Source organism: Mercurialis annua, linkage group LG2, assembly GCF_937616625.2.
Source record: "Mercurialis annua linkage group LG2, ddMerAnnu1.2, whole genome shotgun sequence".
NCBI classification, from domain to species: domain Eukaryota; kingdom Viridiplantae; phylum Streptophyta; class Magnoliopsida; order Malpighiales; family Euphorbiaceae; genus Mercurialis; species Mercurialis annua.
Window position 1 is genome coordinate 42,427,148 of NC_065571.1, and position 19,263 is coordinate 42,446,410.

Below are 19,263 nucleotides of genomic sequence, written 5' to 3' on the forward strand. Positions count from 1 at the left end.
TTGAATTTGTAATAGTTTTATATGTTGGTTAACCAACGGTGTTAGTATACCGTTGGATAACCAAAATCGTATTCCTGAGATTAAAAAATATATTTTTGAGAATAACAAAAGTTATTTTTCAAAAAAAAAAGTACAGATTGTATTTTTCAAAAAAAAACATTGAGGTAGTATTCTTAAGAATATTTTATCTTTTTTTTGGTATTTATCTAAAAAACCCTTTTTTTAATTTTTGAAACATACAGATTTTATGGGAATGGGCCATTTCCTTTTCAGGGCTTTTTGTAGACAAACTAAAGGAATTTTTAGACAAATACCTATAAAACACCTAAATATTCTCAAGAGTACCCTTTGACTAAGATTAATTGAAATTTACGATTTGACTGTTTTAAATTATAAAAATAAACTTCTAATTTATAAAAAAAAACAGTTTATGCATTTTACCCAGGCAAATGCTAATCTCACTTGCCTCTGCTTTACCTGCCATTGTTTATATGGCCACTGCTCAAAATCAATTCCTTACATCGTCATTTTCTTATTCCCTTTCACTTTTTGTTTCAATTTCTACATCATGATATCTGATTCACTTTCACTTTATATTTCAATTTCTAGGGTTTTCTTAAACATAATTTTGATTCTGCGATTTTACAAGGTGGATGATGGCGGCAAATTTTGTGGATATCTAATTGTAACGATGACGATTAGTTTTGCTTTGATTTTCTATTTTTTATTTTCTACTGTTCTGCTCTCTATTTTTCTCTGATATTGTGTATTCCGATTTTTTCCTATAATTCTAGATTTCGTCAATTCTGTTTTAGTGCTGGTGGTGTCTGAAATTTTGCATGGTTTTCGTCAATTCTATTTTAGTAAACTATATTTTTGCTTGTTCTTTTATAATTATGTTCAGATTCTTTATAATTTTGTTTTGTCCTTTTCACAATTCTTCTTGATTTTCTCATTTCTGCTCTTTTTAATGGTTCTGCTCACTTTGATTGCCCTAAATTAAACCTAAGGTTTGCTATTCATTCAAAAAAAGTTTGTATAAATAATTGTTTCTTTGAGAATCTGATGAAAGATAAAAATTCAGAAACAATATGACTCATGTATAATGCGATTTTCTAACATTTATGTGGTCAGGTTACAAATGTAGTGTGCAAGGCCACTGGGAGCAAGTGGATTGTACCTTAGAAGACAGAATATTAAAGTATATTGTAAAGACTTCATTAGAATAAGCTTTTCCTTTGTTTAATTACTATTGTTGGTGAAGTCAAAGTAGGTGAATTTCTTGTTATACAATGTTTCTACTGTACATGTAACACAATTATTGATTTATTAGAAAAAACAAATTTTCTATTAGTTTACTATCAGTTTTCTGAAAAACAAATTTACTTTAATTTATTACTGGTTTACATAAAAAACAAATAAACCAAAATAAATAAATTACAGAAGGTAATAATCCAAAACAGTAAAAGTATTTGGTAACCATTTAGTAAACTTTTAGTAACCTATTAACAAACGTAAAACAATAGTATCTTGATTTAAATTGTTTTATTATCGGTAAGCATTAGGAAACCTATTAGTAAATATTTTGGAAAATTTTATTAGCTTAATAGTAAATGTGCAATAATAGTATAAAACAGAAATAAAAGAATAACTATTAGGAAGCTACCCATTTTTAAGCATTTAAAAATAAAAAATTATGGGATCCTATAGAAGAGCTCTATATCATAAAGCTCTAGCAAGCCATAAACATGTAATTCTCAATTAAAATTTAGACTAGCAAAATCTAAAATTATAATTTATCGGGTTGAATAACATCATGGATAGTCATTTCAGTTGATTAACAGTTTACTAACGGTTTACTAAACATCTGTTTACTATAATTTCACTAACAGTTTACTAATGGTCTACTATCGGTTCACTTAAAAATCGAATTAATATTTTTTATTTTAAATTGTAAAATGTTAAATTGAATTATTAATTAATTTAATAAAAAAATTGGCGCACCATTAGTAAAACATTAGTTAACCAATAACAAAACTATTACAGATACACAAGTGAAAAAAATACATAAAATGCTCTTTAAAATAGATGTTAACTCGTTTAAAAAAATGGCATACCTTTGGTAATTGTTTGTTAGTAGGTTACAAATACTAACACTGTAAAGTTTGTTAAAAGATGGAAATTTAACTATAAATTTATCGACGATTTACTCACGGTTAATTAACGGTATATTCAAAATAAATTTATGAATTTTTTTAAAAGAACGTTATGTTTAAAATACACAATTCAAGTTTATCAATAACTCATTAACCATATAATCATAATAAAAATTATTACAAGTTTCCAATGGTTAACTTAACGTTTACTAACCGTGTATTACAAACATAACTATTGGTGTACCATTAGTAAACCATTGGTTAACCAACAAAAAAATTACAAAATTTTATTATAAACTCCTTCGCCTTCACCACCACAACAACAAATGTCAAACAAAACCTAAACCGTCTTTATTAAAATCTAAAATTATTGGTTAACTATTAGTTAACCATTGGTTAACCATTAGTTAACCATTGGTTAACCAACGGAAAACCTGGTCATAAAAATTACAAATAAAAAAACTTCCTTCATCACCAAAATACTTGGCTCAACCGTCAAACAATAACATCCAATCTGTGGCTCACTAACGACAGCTGCAGCAATAAATAAAGTCTGCAAAACCCGTCTCCGCTACAATATCTTGCAAAACATGACTAGCAGCGCCTTTCTTTCGAAACATACTTCATCTTTATGTCATCCTATATATTTCTTGACCATTATGCATTAGGAGTACTTTTATGTACATAAAAGTGACTTTACATCTATTTATTGTAATTTCACTAACAGTTTACTAATGGTCTACTATCGATTTACTTAAAAATCGATTTAATATTTTTTATTTTAAATTATAAAATGTTAAATTGAATTATTAATTAATTTACTAAAAAAAATTGGCGCACCATTAGTAAAACATTAGTTAACCAACAACAAAATCATTACAGATACACAAGTGAAAAAAATACATAAAATGCTCTTTAAAATAGATGGTAACTCGTTTAAAAAAATGGTGTACCTTTACCGTAATTGTTTGTTAGTAGGTTACAAATACTAACACTGTAAAGTTTGTTAAAAGATGAAAATTTAACTATAAATTTATCGACGATTTACTCACGGTTAACTAACGGTGTACTAAAAATAAATTTATTAATTTTTTTAAAAGAACATTATGTTTAAATACACAATTCAAGTTTATCAATAATTCATTAACCATATAATTATAATAAAAATTATTACAAGTTTCCAATGGTTAACTTAACGTTTACTAACAGTGCATTACAAACAAAACTATTGGTGTACCATTAGTAAATCATTGGTTAACCAACAAAAACAATTATAAAATTTTACTATAAACCCCTTCGCCTTCACCACCACAACAACAACTGTCAAACAAAACCTAAACCGTCTTTATTAAAATCTAAAATTATTGGTTAACTATTAGTTAACCATTGGTTAACCAACGGGAAACCTGGTCATAAAAATTACAAATCAAAAAACTCCCTTCATCACCAAATTACTTGGCTCAACCGTCAAATAATAACATCCAATCTGTGGCTCATTAACGACAGCTGCAGCAATAAATAAAGTCTGCAAAACCCGTCCCCGCTACAATATCTTGCAAAACGTGACTAGCAACGCGTTTCTTTCGAAACATACTTCATCTTTATGCCATCCTATATATTTCTTGACCATTATGCATTAGGAGTACTTTTATGTACAGAAAAGTGATTTTGGTATTGTCCCTGTCAAATATATATTATCTAACTTACTCCTCTGCATCAAAATAGTGAAAGCACCATGTTGTTGTCATTTCTTATACTTATATCCTGCATCTTTTACTTGAATTTTAAGATAAACATGCATTAGTAATTGAATTTCAGAACATTAATTCTATCTGTGACATTTCATCAAACACCTTCCTAACAACATCACCACAACATCCATTAAAATAAATTAATGAGTTCTGTACTGAAAAAACTCTCATCCCATTCTTCAAGCTGTCGTGATCTAAAAAGAGAACATTTGGTGGAATCACTGTAGCTTTTCCCGACATGGTTTCAGCGGCGGCGGTAGTGAAAAATCGTCAGCCTTCTTTTTTTTTTGCCATTTCTTCTTCCTGTTGTTGTTTTGAGATTATGACTTGTAAGAAAATGGAAGATGACAAACAGTCCCAAGTAATTTGATTTCCGTCTCTCGACGGCGTGACTCTTCGCCGAAAGCTGCAATCTCTGCTCATAAAACCACAAGATCCGAAAAATTGTAATCTCAGTTGATTTCAATGATGACGAAGCAGTAATCTCGTTGTTGTTGTGTGATCAATTTGTTTTAGGTGAAACTTTAGATCTTGAATTGGAGAAACAAGAATAGAGATATGAGAAGATGTCGTAAAATTCAAAAAGAAAAGTGTAAATATAAAACACGCTATTTTTTTACAATAATTTTGCAATAGGATAAGCCGCATCGTGTTTGTGAGAATAAATAGGTTTTTGGTGGTGGTGGGTCTAATTTCCTCCAAACTAAACACCCCCTTAATACATACTCCAGTTAATTAGTGATGTCTACACAAATGTCTTAATTTTTTATTCTATTTTTCAGTGTATTTTTTTGTGTAATTGTTTTTCAAAATAAATAAAAAATTATATATTTACCTCACCATCAAAGTTTTTTATGAATACGTCAAATTTCATTAAATAGAATCTGCAACAGTTATATTTGAAAAAAAATCGAAAATTAAACTCGATGACCTTATGCTAACACGCTTTATCTGATCCGTAAATCTACTTATGCAAATAAAAACTAAATTACTAACTGCTTTGTCGATTAAGTGCAATTCTCGATCAAACTTCTTCAATGTCGTAAACCACTTATCAACCACACGTAAACCAACGTCTACTCAAAATATAAACTTTTAATAAATTGATTTTTTTTTTTGCATTAAACAATATTTATAGCTCACTAATATAAACTTTAGAAAATATATTTGTTGGTCATTAATAGATACAAAGATTCAAATTTTGTCATTGTAAATCTAATCTATTTGTTGGTCATTAATAGATACAAAGATTCAAATTTTTGTCATCCATTTGTAAATCTAATCAATTTTTTTAATTGAATAGTTTTAACTAAATATTAAAGATCGACAAGTTTGTTCACTTTTAAATATTATTATTGACGTTGTGACATGATACATTAAAAAAATTAATGTTTCAAAGTTTTATCTGTTGACTGTAAAAATAAAGTGAAATTTCAAAAATATTAACACTTATTTCTTTATTTATGATTAGAAATAAATATAAAATTGAATAATTAGTGAAATTCGGTTGTTAAATTTAAAATTATTAGTCAATTCATACTTTCTTTTTTGATGGTAGTCAATTCATACTTTGTCTCTTATTTAGTTACACATTTCCTTATTATTGGAAACTATTAGTCTGTCAAACACAACATCATATGACCACTTCACAACCTTCTTAAATGATTCTTTCCAAATAGCAAATTAGAAGAATTACATAAAAAAAATTCAACAAGTAAACTGCTTTTAGTTTCAAACAATTCCCAAATTAAAGAAAAATAAAATGCTTAATTTAGACTCAGCTCTTTTACCAAACTGACAGTTTAACTTGTTATTACAATAAAATGTATATAAATACTACGAAGAAAAAATTATATGTAAAAAAAAAAATTAAGAATGGGGTTTATTAGAATCATAGGCTATTTTTTCTTTTTTTGTACATTTCTTCTTGAATCATCAAATGGTCAAAATCTAGCTCCTTCAAATTTTCCTCCTTCAAATTTAGCTCCTTCAAGTTTTGCTCCTTCAAATATTGCTCCTTCAAGTTTTGCTCCTTCAAATTCATTATTTTCTGCAGTTCTTGTGTTTGGAGGTTCATCGGTAGATACAGGGAACAATAATTACATACCCTACGCATCATTTAAATCAGATTATCTACCATACGGTCTCGATTACGACTACGAAACCCCGACAGGAAGATTCAGCAATGGAAAGGTGATTCCTGATTTTGTTTCCTCAAGACTTGGATTAAAAGATAGGATCCCACCATTTTTAGATCCTAAGCTACCAGACGAAGAGCTGAGCTCGGGCGTTAATTTTGCATCAGCTGGTGCAGGATTCGACGACTTGACGTTGTCTACGAGAAACGCCATTTGTATAACAAGCCAAGTCGCTTTATTCAAGAGATACATTGAAAGACTTAAGATTGTTGTCGGAGGAGACAATGCAAATCTGATTCTGAACAACTCTTTGGTAATGGCAACTACTGGTAGTTTCGACAATGTTAATGTTTATCTCGTTGGTCCGAAGAAATCATTGGACGCCATGTTTAACTACAAAGATCATTCGTTGATCACCAATATTAAGCAGTTTATCAAGCAAATGTACGGCCTAGGGTGTCCGACCATACTCGTAACGGGGCTTCCGCCTTTCGGGTGCCTACCGCTTCCGAATAAAGAAATCAGTGCAGAATGTACGGATGAACAAAATAAAGATTCGTTGTATTACAATGATCAGCTTATTGAGATGTTGCCTAAATTACAAGATCAGCTTCCTGGCAGCAAACTCATCTATGTTGATGTTTATAAGCCTATTGTTGACATGATCAACTTTCCAGCTAAATATGGTTAGTCATGCATTTTAAATTCAATTTCACTCAATTTTTTATTTATTAAACAGATTTTGTCACGTAACGATCGGGTTTTGCTAGATTTTCTCTTAAAAATTTTATCAAGTATGCATAATTTTATTATGGAAGAGGATTTTTAAGCCTAGCAAATTTTGACGAATATAACAAATAAAATTCCACTAATATAATATACTCCCTCCGTCCTAAGACAATAGTCCATTTTCCTTATTTTTTTTGTCCCAAAACAATAGTCTACTTTTCTTATAAATCACAATTTAAAGTGTTTATTTTCCATATTGTCCTTATTTAAAGTGTATTATTTATTACTATTAGCCTATAGCATAACATTTAATAAGGGTATAATAGGAAAAATGAAAATAAATTTGTGAAAAGTTAGAGCATTAATTGTGTGAAAAGGAGAAAGTGGACTATTGTTTTGGGACGGAGGGAGTATGTGTTTTTATCTGAAAAACATTCAATTTAAGTAAAATTAAAATGTAGTAATTAAATGGGATAATGTCATAAAAAAATTCACCAATTTTATACGTTTTCTCATTTTAATTATGCCGTTTAAAAATCGTCATTTTCATACACCAACCACCAATTTTTCTCAAATTCATACACCGTTCAGAAATCTTGGGAAAATTGCTAACGTGTCACTATCGTTCTGGTTGCCAACTCAGCAATTTTCGCCGCATTTTTTGAATGGTGAATGAATTTAAAAAAATTGATAGTTACTGTATAATAATGACGATTTTTAAACGGTATGATTAAAATGAGAAAACGTGTAAAGTTGGTGAATCTTAATGAAATTAACCCTAATTAAATTTTAAAAAATAAAGTTTGATAATTAAAAATTTAAAATAAAACAAATTAATAGTCGGTCACCAAATTGTATAAAACGATAATTTAGATATCTTGAGGATTAATTACGTAAAAGAATATTGAGCTATAATTAAATTATACTAGGATGAAGAAAATCTGATGTAATAATGTAATTTATTTTTGTAAAATCAGGTTTTGTGGAGACAAGGAGTCCATGTTGCACAACAACATTACTGATGTGCCAAAAAGATGCACCAATATGTCAAAATACATCAGAATATTTGTATTGGGATAGGACACATCTCACCGAAGCAGGAAATCGACACCTTATGCAAATTATAGAAAAGGACATTCTTCCTAAAATATTAACCAAGAACTAAAAAAACTACTTGTTAGCAATACTTTAAGAATCTCTATTCATTGTTGTTTTATCATTTCAATTTGATTTCCTTTTAAAAGAGCATTATAGGGATTTTAGTGAAAAAATTAAAGCTTTGCTTTTTTTTAATGTTCAATTACATTTCTATAAATATGGAAAGAATTTTTTGTATGTAATTGAAAATTAGTATACATTTTATATTTTAGTTGATTTTTTTTATATTATTGTAAACAAATTACAATTATATTCATTTTTGAATGAATGTCATACAGTTTTATGAAAGTTGTTTGAATCAAAAACACAATTAAAGTCTCTTAAAGAGCTAAGAAAGGAGAAAATAACAATGCATTCAACAAACACACGAATTTTGAAGTTAAAAAAATACATGTACAAAGGAAATAGATTATTTCAATTAAATTGCTCCCCAAAAGGGTTTGGTTCGGTTTTTCGGTTCAATTTTGTTTTTGCACAATCCTACCTACGCTTTGGGGTTCAAAAATTAAATTGCTCCCTAATAACGAGCAATCCGAACCAACTTTACCCTTTAATTCAGTTTAATTTCTACCCACCATAATCACCATCATCTAATACTAAGATTATACCTGGAAATATTTTGTTAGTTTAGCTTCCACAAAATTTTACATAGGTGAGAAAAAAGAGTGAACAATCATTTGAATAGCATTAAACAAAGAGAGCAAAAGTTTACTTATTTCTGACCTTTCTTTTTCCACAAGTCACCAAACTTTCTAATACTAGACCCTTTCCTTTTCCCAATTCCAAAAGCATCATCCAAATCATCAATATTATAACCACAAGCTGGTGTCTCAAACACACTGCTACCAAAATGCCTATCGACACCATTGATTTCCGCAGCCCCCGCAAGCACTGCTGCCGCGGCGTCTGCTGCTTTTCTCCACTGCTCTGTCTGCACTCTCATTTTCTTTATCTCTGCTTCTGCAGCTTCAAGCTGTTCTTTCAGTTCAGCTGCATTTTCTTGGTCTTCTACTACTTTTTTCAGTTTCAATGACATTTCTTCTTCTTTGGTTTTCGCTGACGAAAGGCTTAAAGTCGCTTCGTTCAGTAGATTCTTTAAGTTTTGATTTTCGGTACAGAAAACTTGGAGTTCGTTTTCTTTCTGGTTTAACTTGGCTTTAAGCATGTCTATCTCATCATCCTTCAAAGCCAATTCAGTGACTAACGGCTTCTCTGGATCAGAATTTGCTACGGGTTCAGCTGCTACTTGAATCACGCATTCTTCGATTATGACATCGGAATCATCAGTCTCTTTCTCTATGTTCACTTCGAAACCATCAGTTTCCTCATGTTTGTCCTCTGAAACTTCATTTGCAACATTTCCATCTGTTATCTGTATTGTTGAAATTAAACAACAACATCAATACAATTATAGTAATTTTATGTAGAAACAACAACCAACACCAACATTTACGCTTACGAAAATGAAAATCATAGAATATATCGACACAATTTTTACTCATACGCGATGTTCACGGGTTATTAGCAAAAAGTAGATTTATTTCCAACACCATTTACCTCTTTGACATTGTGTGTTACCATCGGAGGATGCGTATCTTGAACTTCCTCAGGATTCGGAAGAGTTGGTATGTTTGATTTCTTTTCGAGTTCTAGTTGAGCTTCATTTTTCGCAGCTTCAGCAGAAACTAACTGGTCTTTCAGAATCTTGAGCTCTTCTTGTGCCTGACCAAGTTGAGATTCCAGATTTTCTATACGAGTTCCGAGTTTTTTTTGACTTAGCAAGTCAGGACCGGAACCACGTGAAGCGCGCCGATCGCTGAGCTTGGAACTTCGGTCAGTAATTGATCGATGATGCAGTGTATCTGAATCAGAGCTAGATGTTCTTAGCGGATGTGGACCTCGGCGAGCTGGCCTTTGAGGCATTTCAGAACCTCTACTCATTAAGCTGTGAAATAAAAATTATTACATTGCACAAACAGAAATTTCCATAATAAACAAGTGGACTAGATAAAGCACACCAAAATAAAACCAAATCGAACAAAGTTATTCAATTTACTGAACTCAACCGAACCAAAGAAAATGATTATTTTTATAATATCACATTGAACCGAACTAAATTTATCGGTTTGATTGGTTTAATTATGATGTGATCCCTTGCATATAACTTACCTTGATCTTGGCATACTCGATCAGTTGATGAACAGTAGAATCTTTAGGAATATATCTACAAAAAATTATCATAGCATATTAGATGAAATTCATATCTTAGACGATCAATATTACCACTCTATATAAAATGTCATAGCATCTAAAAATCTGATGGGACAAAATAAAATGTAAAACTAATTACAAGTTTGTATCAGGTCAAATGTAGTATGCATATTTAATCACCATATCACTAAGCACACAAGTGCAGCAACTAGGGGCCAAAGCAGTCAAGACAATTCGCGAGTTATTCGGAATTAACTCAAAAAACAATCATAATCGATTCAATTAACATCGAGTTGAGCTCGATTCAACAGACTCGCTCAGAATTAACTCAAAAAATAATCAACATTGATTCAAATAACATCGAGTCAAGCTTGATTCAACATTTTTCGAGCCAACTGTCAAGTCAAGTTCGAGCATTGATTCAAAGTGTTGTATTTTTTTAAAATAGTTTAAATAGTATAAGCGTTATAGTTTAAATAGTATAAACGTTCCCCTTTTGAATTATAAAAAAAAAGTATACATATTTATAATAATACTTTTGCATTTGTATTAAAATTTAATTAGTAAAATTATGTACATGTAATTTACTCGAAGTAGAACTTTTAATTATTCTATTAAATTCAAACTTTTAAATTAAAATTTGATTGAATTTAACTATTGTGGCTCCATTATTGCCAGAAAATAACTGTACAAACTGACTGGCTACACAAACCACTAAACTTTACTACTTTATAGTACAATATCTAATACTTCTACCCCTATTTATTTGCTTTGCTATTCAAAACAGTCAATGACAGATCATTGTAGGACCACACCAAATTTTTGAATTCGAAGGGTAGTAACGTCTTTTCAAGTAAGACTTATTTTGACTGACAAGTGAGGAGCAGAAGCGTGAAAGATAAGTGACAAGAATGTCTTTTAAAATTAAACAGAACAGAGACATATCTTCGACAAAAAAAACACTCGCGTGGCCTATTTATTTTAAAATAACTAAAATAAAATCTTAATAAATTTTAAAATTACAATTAAAAGAAAGACAAAAAAATAACAGGTAGATCTAAAAGATGTTAAAGCAACATAGAAAAGACAAAAGATAATTAAAAAAACAGAGAAAAATGGTGTAGTGTAGTAAGTAGTGAGTGTTTGGTTAGAGGGAAAATGAAGAGAAAGTTGGAAAGAAAAATAATTTGTAAAATGGGATTTGTTCTTGGAAACAAACAGATAATGGAAAGAAGATGAGATGTAAAAGAAAAAAATAAATGAGCTGACCTGGGTTGCTTTGAAATAGCCTAACATTTGAGATTGTAAGAGAGAGTTTTTGAAGAAATATATATATATAGGGAAAGTTTGAATTAAAGGGTATTATGAGAAAGTGTGTTTTGTAAAATAACGATACACTTTTTCAAAAAACAACTCGTCTCCCCATGTAGCGTTAAAGCCTAATAAAATACTCTTATAAAGTTTTGGATTATAAACAATGTTTGGGATGCCATGATTATGAATTTTCGAGTTATTTAATCAAATTAAATATGTTGATTTTATTAAATTGTAGTATCTAAATTGTACAAAATTAGTTCGAAGGTTAAAAAGTTTAAAGAAGATTAATATGAAACTATAGAGAAAAATTCAATATGAGACTACTCTTAAATCACATAGATTGGAGATAGAAACCCAAAGTATTAATTGATTTTTTATTAATCAAGGTCTTTTTGATATATACTCTTTTGAACAAAGGGTCAACGCGCCCCCTGAACTTGTGACACGGGATCATCTAACGCAATTTATACTTTTTTGAGCAACTAACCCCAATACTTTTTATTTTTGGGTTAAATAAACCCATAATTTATATTTTTATTTTAAAATAGATTTATAATAATTATATCGCAACAATTAGGGAAACATATATTTTACACATTTTAAAAATATAATTATGGGTTATTTGATCCGAAATTGAAGAGTTTTGGGGTTAGTTGCTCAAAAAAGTATAAATTGGATTAGATGACCCCGTGTCACAAGTTTAGGGTGCGCGTTAACCCTTTGCTCAAAAGAGTAATTACTTGATCGTTTAGCTTATTAATTACTTGCTTGTTTGCTTAATAGTTTAATTGTTCATTTAATTAGTGTTTAATTCTGTAGTTATTAATCCAAATCAAATTGCTTGTTTGCTTTCTGAATTAAATATCAAAATCAAGTTCGTTCACTTTAAACCTCTTGTCTTCGTGTGATCGATATGCGACTTCCGGATTATTAGGAGTTAATATTTTTGCTAACAGATGTCAGCAAGATTAAAGTGCTTGGCCACATTGTGGTCTAGAAGCAGTCTGTGACGCCGATATGATCTTGATGCTTACAGGATTGCCCTGCGTTAAAAATTTAATTAAAATCCTTCTTTCAAAAGGATTCCTATTTAGGCCTAAACTCAAATTGTAATAAGCTACTATGATTTCTCCTATATATAAATCCAACTCAATACTATGTAAAATAGTTAGTTTTTCATTAGTTTTGAGCCTGGTTTAATCGTTTTTAGTTAATTTTCTTTTAATCCTTGTTTTATTTTATTTCGTGGAATTGAAAAATTAAAGTGTGGAACTGAAGTAAGTTTTATTTAAGGATTATTTCATATCTGAATTAAATGTAGTTTATCATAAAGCTTGTTTAAGGATTATTTAGTTAATAAAGTGTAGTTTATCATAAAGCTCACTCTCAAGGTTTGTCCTTTCATTTCTTCAGAATATTCATCTCTACAATGATTTGTGAAATTGATTAGATTTATGTTTATAGACGAATTGTTTTGTCACATGAAAAGTTGAGTTGGGTGATGCTTGGTTCTTGAGGACTTACAGTTGAACTTCTGCTACGGAATCAAATTGCTCGACTTATCTGAAAAACCTAAGATGAAAAACTTGGTCATAAACTTTAAAGAACATTATTTTGGGGATAGTTTTGAGCTTAAAATTGTGGGTCCTTATGTTGAGACATTGAAAATTTCCTGGAGTTGGGATAATATCAAGTTTAAGTTGATGAATATGTCATCTTTAGTTAAAGCTACCCTGGATTTTGAAGTTATAGATGATGAGGATGATGAGGATGATGAAGATGATTACCAAGAGAGGTGTCCTAATAAGGTTAAGGAGCTCGTTGAGAATGTTCTTCCTGCTGAGCAACTACAGCTAACGAATTTATGTACTGAGGTAACATATATTCTCTTTTCTTTGCTGCTGGTAAATTTATGGAACTTTGTTTATTGTTATTGATATTATATCATTGTAGACAATGTGCTTCTCTTTGTTTCTAATTTTTATTAATTTTGTATTTTCCTGTAGTCAGCGGTTGTCATTTTCTATCCTAATGGTTATATATCATCCAATGATTAATGTCTATGTTGCACGGAAACTTGTCAAGTTTTATATTTTGGTGTTTCGTTTTCATTTCGAAAAACTCTTTAGAAATTCCAAAATTATATATTTATAACCCATTCTTATAAAACCGCTGACTTCGCAAATTAACTAAAAGATTGCGATAACATTCTGTAAAGAGTTGAGACATTGTTGCTTTTCAGTTTGCCTGTAATGAGAAATATAAACTAATAGTGATTTTTGGATTGCATGTATTTGCCAAGGCTCTCTCAATATTGAGGATGGATGTTATGGCGTCTCTATCATCGAATTTGAAATCTTTAAATGTCGACTGTCGCGGTGAAGAGTACCTCTGTGGGATTGAACGCGTTCTTCAGTGCTCACCTAAGAGAAGTTAGTTATATTTTTCGACTACGGTAGGTCCTATAAGGTATGTAGTTACTTTCTAATCTTATTTGCTTCAGCTTAAAATCCACTTCTAGTCATTAACTGGTAGGCTAAGAAAAATCGTTATCTGCAGTCAAAATCCGATGGCTATAGAAAGGGTTATTGGACAAATGCAGAGATACCAAGTTGTTTGGATTCCCATCTCAAGACCATCGAGATATCTGGTCTGATAAGAAGTCGAGTGGTAATTGAATTTCTCCAGTTCTTGCTCATGAATTCAAATATGTTGGAGAAGATGATGTTCCGTCGTTGTGACTATAAATCTGGTTTGAAATTGGCCGAGAAGTGGTCGAGCTTTCCAAGGTCTTCGCAGCAAGCAGTGTTTCTAGTAGATACTACATGGTAGTACAATATGTAACAATGCCTCAAGGATATTTGAGATTACTTTTTTACTCATTATCTATTTTTGATAAAATATCAACTCATATAGAGGCTCATGTACTATTTGATTTTTATTTAATTGGCCCTTCATAAATTTTACTTTTCATCTCGTCCTTGTAAAATTTATTTTCAAATCAAATGACCTTTTTGTTTGAAATTTGTCTAAAATATTCATTTTTTACTCGTTCATTTTTTGTTGAGTTTCGTAATGTTTTATTGTTTATACCAGTTTTTTGTTTTCGCCGGTGGAAAACAAGATTTAGCTATGAATTCGGGTTGCGTTTTCTTCATATTTCACGTGAGAGTCATAGTATGCATATCTATTTTTCTAGACAATATGAGAAACAAATGCTTATTTCTCACAAATCGGTTGCTGATTGCAGACATGGAATAACAGAATGCTGAGCTGAAATGCATGTGCTGAAATTGTGGAAGTAACTGCTAATGTGTGTACATAGTGTGTGTTTGTATTCTGTTTCTCAGCCTTCTAGTATAAAAGGCTTGCTTGTATCATTTTTAAAGTTAATGAGAAAATTGATATTTCCCTTAAAATTTCAATACTAATAGTAAATATAAATTCAGATATTCACGAGTTGTAATTTTATTTAGAACTAGATCAATGCCCGCGCGTTGCGCGGATAAAAATCATTTATATTACAATTTTTGTTAATATAATTTTTACCCTATGAATCTTTGTCTTATTATGTTAGAGTGATTTAACATAGTTTAAGAAATAATTAATTTTAATATAAAAGTTTTTTGTGGTTCTATTAAAAACATAAAGCAATTAACTGATATAAAATATAATTTATGGACAATAATATTATAAAATCCAACATTTTCTCAAAAAAATACCAAATAAAATAATTTAATTATTTCATTTATCTATTAAGTGAGTCATAATTTGATTTCTATTTAGACTTTAATTATATTTTAGATTATTTTATAAAAAATGAGTTAAGTATTTATAATTATACTAAAATTTATATAAAATAATTGATATGTAAATCTATAATTAAATAAATTTAAAATAAAAAAAATAAATATTTTCATCTAAAAGAGAAATCAATATAAATATTGCGTATAACAACGGAATACTTTCCTAAATAACAAATTTGTTCAACAACATCGATAACAAAGAAAATATCAAAAAATTAAAACTCACATTTAGATTTTTGGGCTTATAAACAGCGACACATCTCCTATAATGATAATAAACAAATCCATAGAAGCTATATTAGAAATGCCATTTTGATTTATTTATTCATTTCATCACATAGTTTTGAATTTCTACGACCATATACAATTCAAATATCTTAGAGTTAGTATATTGTCAAAATATCTGCAAAATGAAAGTGAATCAAACATAATAAAGAAAATAATAGAATTTTTATAGAAAAAATTGATAAAAATTTATTAGCTAATACACACACGATTTTTAACAAAATTTAGGAGTGATATTAGATTGATTCAAAACTGAGAGAAATATTTGAAGCATGATCTTTCCTAACTTGGTAAATTCAGCAAATAATGCGAAAATGTGATTGTAAGTAAAAAAAAGTTGAAAAAGAGCTATTTATAGTTATAACTCATGGAAATAAAAAAACTGAAAAGACAATGTAATTTAATTGGTTATTAAACTCAAGTGACAAGTAGTATCAGATGTTGGTGAAAATGAGAAATAAATGAAGAATAAGAAGAGTTGGGAATAATCATAACTCATGAAGATGTAATCTGATGATGGAAAGTTGAAAGATACTACTTGATTAGTTAATTAATTAACAGTTACTCTAAAGAATAGTTAGTTAGAGAAGTTAGTTAGAGATATTTATTCTCTACTTCAGCTTGTATTATAGATATAGTGAGCTCTTCTTTATGCATATAAACAGCTCATTGCTTAATGAATAATCATGTGATTCATTTGGCAAATTACTCTCTTTTCACTTTCTCATTTAACATGGTATCAAAGCAGGTTTTTCTCTGATTTTCACTGGTAACTGCCATTTTTCTCGGCAACCAAACACTATTGACCCATTCTTTCTTTCTTTGATTTTCTCATCACAAATCACATATTCTGAATCTACAGATCATTCTCTTTCTGAATATCCAAGTATTGTTGCTGGATTTCCACTTGAATCACATCAATTTCACAGCTGAAATTTCCAATTCTTGATCTTAAAATGGCGTTTTCTCAACAATCTGAAGATTCTTCTTCATCTTCTCCATTTTACTTGCATCCTACTGAAAATCACAGTTCTGTCATAGTTCAACCAGAACTTACTTCGTCAAATTACGCTACATGGAGAAGATCTTTTCTTCTTGCTGTTTCCATTCGAAACAAATAGGGATTCTTGGATGGAACCATTGCTAAACCATCAGATACAGATGCTCACTTCAATGCCTGGACTCGTTGCAACAACCTGATGATAGCATGGTTATTAAGGTCTATTTCTCCATCCATAGCATCTACTGTGTTCTTTATGGATAATGCTAGTAAAATTTGGGAAAAGTTAAGTCAAAGGTTTTTGCAACCAGATGATGCAAAAATCTGTTAATTGCAACATAAACTGTGCACTATAACTCAAGGTATTAAGTCTGTGGATACTTATTACACTGAATTGAATGCTATATGGGGGGAGCTTCAATGTTATAGACCTTTGCCACATTGTAGCTGTGGGCGTTGCAATCAAGAATGTTTTCAAAAATTCTCTGATTTGCAGCAGAAGGATTATGTGTTCCAGTTTCTCAATGGTTTGAATGACACTTTTCAGAATCAAAGATCACAAGTTCTTAACACTAAACCTTTTCCCAATATTGATCAAGCTTATAATATGATTTTGAGAGATGAGAGTCAGAGAGCTCTATCTCTTCAACAACTCAGTATGGTGGATTCTATAGCAGCAATGGCAGTAAGAAAACCCAAGCTTGACATAATTTGTTCACATTGTGGCAAGCAAGGGCATGATAAGGATAGTTGTTTCAAATTACATGGATTTCCACCTGGTTTCAAGTTCAGAACACCAACCAGGAATCCTAATTTGGTTAGTAACAACCAGTATAATCAGTACAGGCCACCATCACATCCTCCAGCCTTTCATAAGCCTGGAGGCACTTCAAACAATCAGTATCCATCTTCACAAGGTCCTCGAGCTGCCTACAGTGTTCAGACTCAATGGACTGACTCTACACCCATTACACCAGAAATGTCAAACAGCTGCAATTCTTTCAATCTGAGTGATGAGCAGATGCAGAAGTTGTATATGCTGCTGAATAATTCTCCTTCCTCTGGTGTTCCATCTTCCTCAGAACCAATGCCAGTTTCATCTTCCTCTGGTATGACTATTTCATCATCTATTTTTACAGCTATGAATGCATGTTCTGGAAAAGTGAACTTGAATACTTGGATTGTTGATACAGGAGCCAGTGACCATATCATTTGTTCCAAAGATTTGTTTTCTGAATACAAATCTGTATCTAATTGGTTTGTTCACTTACCTAATGGAATGAAAGCCCCTATAACACACATAGGATCTGTTCAATTATTTTCAAAATTGATCATTCACAATGTCCTATTAGTCCCTTCTTTTAGCTTCAATTTACTCTCAGTTAGTAAATTGACTCACTGCAGAAACCTTGGTCTGATGTTTCTTGCTGATTATTGTGTGATACAGGATCACCTAACAATGATGAAGATTGGTCATGCTAAAGTCATTCAAGGACTGTATTATCTTCAAATAGAAGATAATAAGAATAAGATAGTTAGTAGTTTTAATACTGAGAAAGTTGTCACAGTTAATGCTGCTGTAAACTTAGATTTGTGGCATTGTAGACTAGGTCATCCTTCTAAACCTAGAATGCAATATCTACAATCTGAGTTACATATATCTGATATTTGCTTGAATCATGTTTGTGATATTTGTCCTTTGGCAAAACAGAAAAGGTTGCCTTTTCCAGTTCACAATAATAATACACAGTCAGTTTTTGAAATTGTTCATATGGATGTCTGGGGTCCATATTCTACTCCTGATTTGAATGGAAATCACTACTTTCTCACCATAGTAGATGATTATTCCAAAGTTACATGGATATATTTGATGGCATACAAGTCCCAAGTCTCAAGCATAATTCCTCAGTTTTATCAACTGATTTACAATCAGTTTCATAAGTCCATTCAAACTATCAGAACAGATAATGGTAAAGAGTTCTTTCTCTCTGATTTTTACTCTTCCAAGGGAATCATTCATCAGACCACTTGTGTTTACACACCTCAGCAGAATGGTGTTCCAGAGAGGAAGCATCAGCATCTTCTTAATGTGGCTAGATCTTTACTGTTTCAAGCACATTTACCTCTGAAATTTTGGGGTTCTGCTGTTCTTACTGCTGCATATCTCATCAACAGAATTCCTACTCCAATTCTGGGAAACAAGAGTCCTTATGAAAAGTTATTTCATCACAAGCCAGATTATACTACCCTTAAAGTTTTTGGATCTCTGTGTTTTGCTACAAATGTAGATCCTCATAAAAAGAAGTTTGATCCAAGAGCCAAAAGATGTGTTTTTATTGGCTATCCTATGCATACTAAAGGTTATAAACTATATGACCTCATCACTGAAATGACATTTATCTCTAGAGATGTTCATTTCCATGAAACCATTTTCCCTTTTCATTCAATATCTTCTGCTGCTCCTTCATCCCCTGTGCTACCAATCATTCCTCCTTACAACTTTTCTGTCCCCAATCCTACTCATGAAACACAACCATCTTCTGAAATTCAGCCTACTTCTTCTATCCCTCTTAGAAGAAGCACCAGACCACATACTATACCTTCTTATCTTTCTGATTACCATCATCAAGTTTCCACCTGTTCTACTTCTCACCCCATTCAAAAATACCTTTCCTATTCCAAATTATCACCATCCTATTTTTCTTTTGTCTC

The 19,263-nt window shown here is 30.7% G+C and overlaps 3 protein-coding genes across 10 annotated transcripts; 2 read left to right on the forward strand and 1 right to left on the reverse strand.

The window, feature by feature from the left end:
- The first annotated feature begins 5,782 nt into the window (after window positions 1-5,782).
- Window positions 5,783-7,939, forward strand: LOC126668526 (GDSL esterase/lipase At2g30220-like). The gene is made up of 2 exons (XM_050361717.1): window positions 5,783-6,731; window positions 7,752-7,939. The coding sequence occupies exons 1-2, from the start codon at window positions 5,783-5,785 to the stop codon at window positions 7,937-7,939; spliced, it is 1,137 nt and encodes a 378-aa protein (XP_050217674.1).
- Window positions 7,940-8,534: 595 nt separating this feature from the next.
- On the reverse strand, window positions 8,535-11,549 carry LOC126667781 (interactor of constitutive active ROPs 4-like). Of its 4 annotated transcripts, none has more exons than XM_050360858.2 (4): window positions 11,413-11,549; window positions 10,102-10,156; window positions 9,511-9,877; window positions 8,535-9,304 (listed from the first exon to the last, which is right to left on the reverse strand). In XM_050360858.2, the coding sequence occupies exons 2-4, from the start codon at window positions 10,113-10,115 to the stop codon at window positions 8,645-8,647; spliced, it is 1,041 nt and encodes a 346-aa protein (XP_050216815.1). In that variant the 5' UTR covers window positions 10,116-10,156; window positions 11,413-11,549; the 3' UTR covers window positions 8,535-8,644. The 4 variants fall into 4 exon arrangements, with proteins under 4 accessions (XP_050216815.1, XP_050216812.1, XP_050216814.1 ...); XM_050360855.2 differs by having other exon boundaries at window positions 9,490-9,877; window positions 11,413-11,547; XM_050360857.2 differs by lacking the exon at window positions 11,413-11,549 and adding an exon at window positions 10,324-10,673 and having other exon boundaries at window positions 9,490-9,877.
- Window positions 11,550-12,646: 1,097 nt separating this feature from the next.
- LOC126667782 (uncharacterized) lies at window positions 12,647-14,890 on the forward strand. 5 transcript variants are annotated; one of them, XR_007638273.2, is made up of 4 exons: window positions 12,858-13,334; window positions 13,763-13,929; window positions 14,020-14,288; window positions 14,711-14,890. XR_007638273.2 is itself a non-coding variant. In XM_050360859.1 (3 exons), the coding sequence occupies exons 1-2, from the start codon at window positions 13,038-13,040 to the stop codon at window positions 13,895-13,897; spliced, it is 432 nt and encodes a 143-aa protein (XP_050216816.1). In that variant the 5' UTR covers window positions 12,858-13,037; the 3' UTR covers window positions 13,898-13,929; window positions 14,020-14,433. The 5 variants fall into 5 exon arrangements, 2 of the variants coding, with proteins under 2 accessions (XP_050216816.1, XP_050216817.1); XR_007638274.1 differs by lacking the exons at window positions 12,858-13,334; window positions 14,711-14,890 and adding an exon at window positions 12,647-12,737 and having other exon boundaries at window positions 14,020-14,433; XR_007638275.2 differs by lacking the exons at window positions 12,858-13,334; window positions 14,711-14,890 and adding an exon at window positions 12,748-12,851 and having other exon boundaries at window positions 14,020-14,433.
- The last annotated feature ends 4,373 nt before the right edge of the window (window positions 14,891-19,263 follow it).

Bases quoted from the DNA above. Each gene is read 5' to 3' on its own strand.
- LOC126667781 (XM_050360855.2), bottom strand. The intron at 9,305-9,489 runs GTAAATGGTGTT...TCAACAATACAG, and splicing joins TAACACACAATGTCAAAGAG to ATAACAGATGGAAATGTTGC.
- LOC126667782 (XM_050360859.1), top strand. From the start codon at position 13,038: ATGAAAAACTTGGTCATAAACTTTAAAGAACATTATTTTGGGGATAGT. The intron at 13,335-13,762 runs GTAACATATATT...GTATTTGCCAAG, and splicing joins TAACGAATTTATGTACTGAG to GCTCTCTCAATATTGAGGAT.
- LOC126668526 (XM_050361717.1), top strand. From the start codon at position 5,783: ATGGGGTTTATTAGAATCATAGGCTATTTTTTCTTTTTTTGTACATTT. The intron at 6,732-7,751 runs GTTAGTCATGCA...TTGTAAAATCAG, and splicing joins CAACTTTCCAGCTAAATATG to GTTTTGTGGAGACAAGGAGT.